The 9,998-nt window shown below is 45.5% G+C and overlaps 1 protein-coding gene across 3 annotated transcripts in view; it reads right to left on the minus strand.

Moving 5' to 3' along the window:
* LOC135521018 (protein MTSS 1-like) overlaps positions 1-9,687 on the minus strand; it is a 176,133-nt gene extending 166,446 nt beyond the window's left edge. Inside the window, exons 1-2 of one of the 3 annotated variants that reach the window (XM_064946921.1) lie at positions 9,069-9,687; positions 4,208-4,269 (exon numbers count right to left, since the gene is read on the minus strand). In XM_064946921.1, the coding sequence (XP_064802993.1) occupies positions 4,208-4,269; positions 9,069-9,140 (134 nt within the window). In that variant the 5' untranslated portion in view covers positions 9,141-9,687. The remainder of the gene's footprint in view (positions 1-4,207; positions 4,270-9,068) is intronic. The other 2 variants (XM_064946920.1, XM_064946922.1) reach the window with 2 other exon arrangements.
* Between the last annotated feature and the right edge of the window lie 311 nt (positions 9,688-9,998).

Consider the following 9,998-nt stretch of genomic DNA (forward strand, 5'->3'; position numbering starts at 1 on the left):
TAATGAGATGGTCCTGACTGTGGGTAGAGGGTCTGGAGATTGGTAATAATGAGATGGTCCTGACTGTGGTCTAAGGGTCTACCTGTGGTAATAATGAGATGGTCCTGACTGTGGTCTAAGGGTCTACCTGTGGTATAATGAGATGGTCCTGACTGTGGTCTAAGGGTCTATACCTGTGGTAATAATGAGATGGTCCTGACTGTGGTCTAAGGGTCTACCTGTGGTAATAATGAGATGGTCCTGACTGTGGTCTAAGGGTCTACCTGTGGTAATAATGAGATGGTCCTGACTGTGGTCTAAGGGTCTACCTGTGGTAATAATGAGATGGTCCTGACTGTGGTCTAAGGGTCTACCTGTGGTAATAATGAGATGGTCCTGACTGTGGTCTAAGGGTCTACCTGTGGTAATAATGAGATGGTCCTGACTGTGGTCTAAGGGTCTATACCTGTGGTAATAATGAGATGGTCCTGACTGTGGTCTAAGGGTCTATACCTGTGGTAATAATGAGATGGTCCTGACTGTGGTCTAAGGGTCTATACCTGTGGTAATAATGAGATGGTCCTGACTGTGGTCTAAGGGTCTACCTGTGGTAATAATGAGATGGTCCTGACTGTGGTCTAAGGGTCTACCTGTGGTAATAATGAGATGGTCCTGACTGTGGTCTAAGGGTCTATACCTGTGGTAATAATGAGATGGTCCTGACTGTGGTCTAAGGGTCTATACCTGTGGTAATAATGAGATGGTCCTGACTGTGGTCTAAGGGTCTATACCTGTGGTAATAATGAGATGGTCCTGACTGTGGTCTAAGGGTCTACCTGTGGTAATAATGAGATGGTCCTGACTGTGGTCTAAGGGTCTACCTGTGGTAATAATGAGATGGTCCTGACTGTGGTCTAAGGGTCTACCTGTGGTAATAATGAGATGGTCCTGACTGTGGTCTAAGGGTCTATACCTGTGGTAATAATGAGATGGTCCTGACTGTGGTCTAAGGGTCTATACCTGTGGTAATAATGAGATGGTCCTGACTGTGGTCTAAGGGTCTACCTGTGGTAATAATGAGATGGTCCTGACTGTGGTCTAAGGGTCTACCTGTGGTACTAATGAGATGGTCCTGACTGTGGTCTAAGGGTCTACCTGTGGTAATAATGAGATGGTCCTGACTGTGGTCTAAGGGTCTACCTGTGGTAATAATGAGATGGTCCTGACTGTGGTAATAATGAGATGTCTGACCTGTGGTACTAATGAGATGGTCCTGACTGTGGTCTAAGGGTCTATACCTGTGGTAATAATGAGATGGTCCTGACTGTGGTCTAAGGGTCTATACCTGTGGTAATAATGAGATGGTCCTGACTGTGGTCTAAGGGTCTATACCTGTGGTAATAATGAGATGGTCCTGACTGTGGTCTAAGGGTCTATACCTGTGGTAATAATGAGATGGTCCTGACTGTGGTCTAAGGGTCTACCTGTGGTAATAATGAGATGGTCCTGACTGTGGTCTAAGGGTCTATACCTGTGGTAATAATGAGATGGTCCTGACTGTGGTCTAAGGGTATACCTGTGGTAATAATGAGATGGTCCTGACTGTGGTCTAAGGGTATACCTGTGGTAATAATGAGATGGTCCTGACTGTGGTCTAAGGGTCTACCTGTGGTAATAATGAGATGGTCCTGACTGTGGTCTAAGGGTCTACCTGTGGTAATAATGAGATGGTCCTGACTGTGGTCTAAGGGTATACCTGTGGTAATAATGAGATGGTCCTGACTGTGGTCTAAGGGTCTACCTGTGGTAATAATGAGATGGTCCTGACTGTGGTCTAAGGGTCTACCTGTGGTAATAATGAGATGGTCCTGACTGTGGTCTAAGGGTCTATACCTGTGGTAATAATGAGATGGTCCTGACTGTGGTCTAAGGGTCTACCTGTGGTAATAATGAGATGGTCCTGACTGTGGTCTAAGGGTCTATACCTGTGGTAATAATGAGATGGTCCTGACTGTGGTCTAAGGGTCTATACCTGTGGTAATAATGAGATGGTCCTGACTGTGGTCTAAGGGTCTATACCTGTGGTAATAATGAGATGGTCCTGACTGTGGTCTAAGGGTCTATACCTGTGGTAATAATGAGATGGTCCTGACTGTGGTCTAAGGGTCTATACCTGTGGTAATAATGAGATGGTCCTGACTGTGGTCTAAGGGTCTACCTGTGGTAATAATGAGATGGTCCTGACTGTGGTCTAAGGGTCTATACCTGTGGTAATAATGAGATGGTCCTGACTGTGGTCTAAGGGTCTATACCTGTGGTAATAATGAGATGGTCCTGACTGTGGTCTAAGGGTCTACCTGTGGTAATAATGAGATGGTCCTGACTGTGGTCTAAGGGTCTACCTGTGGTACTAATGAGATGGTCCTGACTGTGGTCTAAGGGTCTACCTGTGGTAATAATGAGATGGTCCTGACTGTGGTCTAAGGGTCTACCTGTGGTAATAATGAGATGGTCCTGACTGTGGTCTAAGGGTCTACCTGTGGTAATAATGAGATGGTCCTGACTGTGGTCTAAGGGTCTATACCTGTGGTAATAATGAGATGGTCCTGACTGTGGTCTAAGGGTCTACCTGTGGTAATAATGAGATGGTCCTGACTGTGGTCTAAGGGTCTATACCTGTGGTAATAATGAGATGGTCCTGACTGTGGTCTAAGGGTCTATACCTGTGGTAATAATGAGATGGTCCTGACTGTGGTCTAAGGGTCTATACCTGTGGTAATAATGAGATGGTCCTGACTGTGGTCTAAGGGTCTACCTGTGGTAATAATGAGATGGTCCTGACTGTGGTCTAAGGGTCTACCTGTGGTAATAATGAGATGGTCCTGACTGTGGTCTAAGGGTCTATACCTGTGGTAATAATGAGATGGTCCTGACTGTGGTCTAAGGGTCTATACCTGTGGTAATAATGAGATGGTCCTGACTGTGGTCTAGGGTCTATACCTGTGGTAATAATGAGATGGTCCTGACTGTGGTCTAGGGTCTATACCTGTGGTAATAATGAGATGGTCCTGACTGTGGTCTAAGGGTCTATACCTGTGGTAATAATGAGATGGTCCTGACTGTGGTCTAAGGGTCTATACCTGTGGTAATAATGAGATGGTCCTGACTGTGGTCTAAGGGTCTATACCTGTGGTAATAATGAGATGGTCCTGACTGTGGTCTAAGGGTCTATACCTGTGGTAATAATGAGATGGTCCTGACTGTGGTCTAAGGGTCTACCTGTGGTAATAATGAGATGGTCCTGACTGTGGTCTAAGGGTCTATACCTGTGGTAATAATGAGATGGTCCTGACTGTGGTCTAAGGGTCTACCTGTGGTAATAATGAGATGGTCCTGACTGGGTCCTGACTGTGGTCTAAGGGTCTATACCTGTGGTAATAATGAGATGGTCCTGACTGTGGTCTAAGGGTCTATACCTGTGGTAATAATGAGATGGTCCTGACTGTGGTCTAAGGGTCTACCTGTGGTAATAATGAGATGGTCCTGACTGTGGTCTAAGGGTCTACCTGTGGTAATAATGAGATGGTCCTGACTGTGGTCTAAGGGTCTATACCTGTGGTAATAATGAGATGGTCCTGACTGTGGTCTAAGGGTCTACCTGTGGTATCAATGAGATGGTCCTGACTGTGGTCTAAGGGTCTATACCTGTGGTAATAATGAGATGGTCCTGACTGTGGTCTAAGGGTCTACCAAAATAATGAGATGGTCCTGACTGTGGTCTAAGGGTAACCTGTGGTAAATGAGATGGTCCTGACTGTGGTCTAAGGGTCTATACCTGTGGTAATAATGAGATGGTCCTGACTGTGGTCTAACCTTGGTCTATACCTGTGGTAATAATGTGATGGTCCTGACTGTGGTCTAAGGGTCTATACCTGTGGTAATAATGTGATGGTCCTGACTGTGGTCTAAGGGTCTACCTGTGGTAATAATGAGATGGTCCTGACTGTGGTCTAAGGGTCTATACCTGTGGTACTAATGAGATGGTCCTGACTGTGGTCTAAGGGTCTATACCTGTGGTAATAATGAGATGGTCCTGACTGTGGTCTAAGGGTCTATACCTGTGGTAATAATGTGATGGTCCTGACTGTGGTCTAAGGGTCTACCTGTGGTAATAATGAGATGGTCCTGACTGTGGTCTAAGGGTCTACCTGTGGTAATAATGACTCACCTGAGTTGAGATTGTAGTTTCCCAGCCTTGCTGATAAAGTCTTCCCAGATGGGGTAGCTGTTCTGTGGAAACAAACACAAAGTACAGGAATATCAGAACATCTTGTTTCCCCTGAGCACAACATCTGTCAGAAACACAAAACAACATGATAACAAAACACACACACAGAAAAAAAAACACTTTTTTAAAAACCTTGGTCGTCCCATTGAGGTAAAAAAAAAAAGAAGCTATTTTCCAAGCCAGACCAGCTCATCAAAGTGACGATGGACTAACCTATTAGACTTTATATTGACTATATTTTGTGAACACACTGTAATGAACACACGGTAGTGAACACACAGTAATGAACACACAGTAATGAACACACAGTAATGAACACACAGTAATGAACACACAGTAATGAACACACAGTAATGAACACACGGTAATGAACACACAGTAATGAACACACAGTAATGGAGGACCCTCCCCCGCAGAAACTCAAACAGGAAGCACCTGTCTTGAGGACTATTCAACGCTGGACTGATAAATTGGAATCAACGTTTCAAGATTGTTTTGATCACGCGGACCGGGATGTGTTCAGAGTAGCTTCAGAAAATATTATCGACACATATACCGATACGGTGAACGAGTTTATCAGGAAGTGCATAAGAGATGTTGTACCCACTGTGACTATTAAAACCTACCCCAGCCAGAAACCATGGAGAGATGGGAGCATTCGCGCAGAACTGAAAGCCTGAACCACTGCATTTAACCAGGGCAAGAAGACTGGGAATATGGAAGAATACACATAGTGGAGTTATTCCCTCTGCAAAGCAGTCAAGCAGACTAAACGTCGCTATAGAGACAAAGATGAGTCCCAGTTCAACGGCTCAGACACGAGACGTATGCGGCAGTGTCTACAGACAGTCACGGATTATAAAAGGAAAACCAGCCACGTCGTGGACACCGACGTCTTGCCACCCGGACATCCTGAACACCTTCTTCCCTCGCTTTGAGGATAATACAGTGCCACCGACGCGGCCCGCTATCAAGTACTGCACCCCCCCCACCTCCTTCTCCGTGTCCGACGTGAGTAAGACATTTAAGCGTGTTAACCCTCGCAAGGCTGCCAGCCCAGACGGCATCCCGATCCACGTCCTCAGGGCATGCGCAGACCAGCTGGCTGGTGTGTTTCACAGATATAGTCAATCTCTCCCAGTCTGTTGTCCCCACATGCTTCAAGATGGCCACCATTGCCCCTGTACCTAAGAAAGCAAAGGTAATTCAACTAAATGACTATCGCCACATAGCACTCACCTCTGTCATCATGAAGTGCTTTGAGAGACTAGTCAAGGATCATATCACCTCCACCTTACCTGTCACCCTAGATACACACACTTCAATTTGCTTACCACCCTAATAGGTCCACAGACGATGCAATAGCCACCACACTGCACACTGCCCTAACCCATCTGGACAAGAGGAATACCTATGTAAGAATGCTGTTCATTGACCACAGCTCAGCATTCAACACCATAGTATCCTCCAAGTTCATCATCAAGCTCGAGGTCCTGGGTCTGAACCCTGCCCAGTGCAACTGGGTCCTGGACTTCCTGACGGGCCGCCCCCAGGTGGTGAAGGTAGAAAACATCACCTCCACTCTGCTGATCCTCAACACTGAGGCCCCACAAGGGTGCATGCTCAGCCTTCTCCTGTACTCCCAGTTCACCTATGACTGCGTGGCCAAGCACGCCTCCAACTCAATCATCAAGTTTGCAGACAACACAACAGTAGTGGGCTTGATTACCAACAACGAGACAGCCTAGAGGAAGGAGGTGAGGGCTCTGGGAGTGTGGTGTCAGGAAAATGTCCTCTCAATCAACGTCAACAAAACTATGGAGATGATCGTGGACTTCAGGAAACAGCAGAGGGAGCACCCCCTCTATCCACATCAGTGGGACCGCAGTGGAAAAGGTGGTGGAAAACTTCGGTGTACACATCACTGACCAACTGAAATGGTCGACCCACACAGACAGCGTGGTGAAGTAGGCGCAACAGCACCTTTCTTTTTTTCCATGTGTCCTCCGATACACAACCCAACCGAGCCGCACTGCTTCTTAACACAGCGCGCATCCAACCCAGAAGCCAGCCGCACCAATGTGTCGGAGGAAACACCGTGCACCTGGCAGCCTGGTTAGAGTGCACTGCGCCCAGCCCGCCACAGGAGTCGCTGGTGCGTGATGAGACAAGGATTTCCCTACCGGCCAAACCCTCCCTAACCCGGACGACGCTAGGCCACTTGTGCGTCGCCCCACGGACCTCCCGGTCGCGGTCGGTTGCGACAGAGCCTGGGCGCGAACCCAGAGTCTCTGGTGGCACAGCTACTGCTACCACTGCGCCACCCTGGAGGCCCTCAACAGAACCTTTTCAACCTCAGGAGGCTGAAGAAAGTTGGCTTAACACCTAAAACCCTCACAAACGTTTACAGATGCACAATTGAGAGCATCCTGTCGAGCTGTATCACCGCCAGGTACGGCAACTGCACCTCCCACAACCGCAAAGCACTCCAGAGGGTGGTGCGGTCTGCCCAACGCATTACTGGGGGTAAACTTTCTGCACTCCTGGACACCTACACCACCCGATGCCACAGGAAGGCCAAAAATATCATCAAGGACAACAATCACCCAAACCACTGCCTGTTCGCCCCGCTATAATCCAGAAGGCGAGGTCAGTACAGGTGCATCATAGCAGGGACCGAGTGACTGAAAAACAGCTTCTATCTCAAGGTCATCAGACTGCTAAACAGTAATCTCCAGCACATCAGAGGCGGCTGCCTATAGACATAGATTAGGAATCACTGGCCACTATAAGGAAATGAAACACGAGACACATTAATAATGTCTCTGTATCTTGCAATACTCATCTAATATGTATAAACTGTACTCTAAACTATTCTACGGTATCTTAGTCACTTGAATTGTGTGTAAATATTATATCACCCATCTCATATGTACATACTGTATTCTATACTATGTCACTGTATCTTAGTCTATGTATTTTTTTTATTATTTTTTTTCACCTTTATTTAACCAGGCAAGTCAGTTAAGAACACATTCTTATTTTCAATGACGGCCTGGGAACAGTGGGTTAACTGCCTGTTCAGGGGCAGAATGACAGATTTGTACCTTGTCAGCTCGGGGTTTACTCATCTCATATGTATATACTTCCGGTATTCTATACTATGTCACTGTATCTTACCACTAGGCTACCCTACTCATCTCATATGTACATACTGTATTCTATACTATGTCAATGTATCTTAGTCTATGTATTACTCATCTCATATGTACATACTGTATTCTATACTATGTCACTGTATCTTAGTCCTATGCTGCTCTGACATATGTGTATAGATATCCTTAATCCATTCCTTACTTAGATGTACCTGTATTTTGGGTATATGTTGTGAAACTGTTAGATACTACTGCACGGTCGGAGCTCGAAGCTCAAGCATTTCGCTACATTTCGCTGCACCCGCAATAACATCTGCTCAACACGTGTATGTGACCAATAACATGTGATTGGAGTTGAGTAGTGTAGTAGTCAGACGATGCTGCCATCCGGGAGGCTGAGGAGAAGATAAGTAAGGATGTGTGTCTGAAAATGATTTGGAGCTTTAGTGACCTTAGGAATGTCACCCTGTGTAACACTATACCGCCATAACACAGGAGACAGAGAGAGTGTGAGAGTGAGAGTGACAGAGAGAGAGAGAGAGAAAGAGAGGAGAGAAAGAGAGAGGAGAGAAAGAGAGATAGAGATATAGAAAGAGAGAGAGATAGAAAGAGAGAGAGATAGAAAGAGAGAGAGATAGAAAGAGAGAGGAGAGAAAGAGAGAGATAGAAAGAGAGAGGAGAGAAAGAGAGAGGAGAGAAAGAGAGAGGAGAGAAAGAGAGAGATAGAAAGAGAGAGGAGAGAAAGAGAGAGGAGAGAAAGAGAGAGATAGAAAGAGAGAGGAGAGAAAGAGAGAGAGATAGAGAAAGAGAGAGATAGAGAAAGAGAGAGATAGAGAAAGAGAGAGGAGAGGAGAGAAAGAGAGGAGAGAAAGAGAGATAGAGATATAGAAAGAGAGAGGAGAGAAAGAGAGAGAGATAGAAAGAGAGAGAGATAGAAAGAGAGAGAGATAGAAAGATAGAAAGAGAGAGGAGAGAAAGAGAGAAAGAGAGAGGAGAGAAAGAGAGATAGAGAAAGAGAGAGAAGAGAAAGAGAGAGAGAGAGATAGAGAAAGAGAGAGATAGAGAGAGAGAGAGAGAGAGAAAGAGAGAGGAGAGGAGAGAAAGAGAGAGAAAGAGAGAGCGATACACACACCCATACAAACACACACAGCTCCTTAGCATCAGTAGCCGATTAATATTTCAAGAGCCTTGAAGGCAGAGACCTCCTGCTGAACAATAACCTAGATACCCACAGCAACAATAGATTCAGAGGTGAAAATATAGATTTTATAGCATAACAGTGCATTTGACATTGGAAGAAAACACCCAAGCCTCATCCCTGTATAACTCCATTCTAGTATTTTTGTTTGCCTCCATAAACTTCAGTCATCTGGCTTCATAGCTCTCAGTTCGGCCTGAAGAGAAAGCAAGCAACTAGCCATGACACGATGATGATGCATGCCTTGTCATTATCTGAAACAAGTGTCAAAAAATAGCAGACAGCCAGTTAACATTATCTACTTAGCTATTAGCTAACCTTAGTGGCCATTCCTACAGCACAGGTTACTGAATGAGTTAATATGGAGTTAGATAAGTAGCTATTAGCTATCTATCTAATGTACACTGTTATAAACACAATGATTCAGAACGGCGGAGGTTTGACTTACTTTCATGTCGCCAATCACACTCTGGAATAGTCCCCCCAGTGCACTGCATTCCTTCTCAATAACAGACTCCATTTGTCTGGACAACTGAGTAACTGGTCAGTCTGACGGTCAAGCTGGACAGCTCCTGAACTTAACAGTTGAAAGAAACCTCGGGCTCTTTGAATACAAATCCTCGGCTATTTGAATACAAATAATTTCGCTTTAGTTAACTATTCACCCAACGAGTGGAAAACGGCTTGACTTGATGCAGAAACTAATCAAAACCCGCTCCAGCCTATATAGCTGGATCGGCTCAGTCAAAAGCTCTCGGACAAGAGGTGAGACTGAGAGAAGAATCGTCGCTGACGAGATTTAAAACCCAATCGCTTCTCCACTCCCGGTCCATGATTCTCCAAATGACACAATTCCCGAAACGTATTTAATACAACATGTATAGATATAGATCCGATAGTCTCTGGATATTCAACGTAAACAACAAAATGATCTACTCAATCACATTCCAACAACAGCTCCGTCTCAGAAGCTCAATGTATTACAATGCAATTTCAGCTGGTAGAGTCTGGAGACGATGTGAAGATCTCAATTCAAACATACTCCTCGCGTCCTCTCTGCTCTCTCCTCGTCTCCTTCTCAAAGCCCATTGGAGGAGAAGGTAAGAGGGGCGGGACCTCTGATTTTCTCATCCAATGGGTTTTGAGAAGGAGACGACGGGAGCGCAGAGAGGACGCGAGGAATATACTACCTTCGTAAAGGTACAGGGCGCATACCCGAAAAGCGAAATTTCACCCCCCTCCTGGCTTTGACGCGTGTGTTGGCTTCTTGGCTTTTTGCTCGAGATAGTTTATAAAAGGAACTACTGACTGATTTCTATCTTTCTCAACTCATCATAACTGCTATTTAAAACGGTAGAGAATATTATTTCCGGTTTAG

This window comes from Oncorhynchus masou, chromosome 29, assembly GCF_036934945.1.
Source record: "Oncorhynchus masou masou isolate Uvic2021 chromosome 29, UVic_Omas_1.1, whole genome shotgun sequence".
NCBI classification, from domain to species: Eukaryota; Metazoa; Chordata; class Actinopteri; order Salmoniformes; family Salmonidae; genus Oncorhynchus; species Oncorhynchus masou.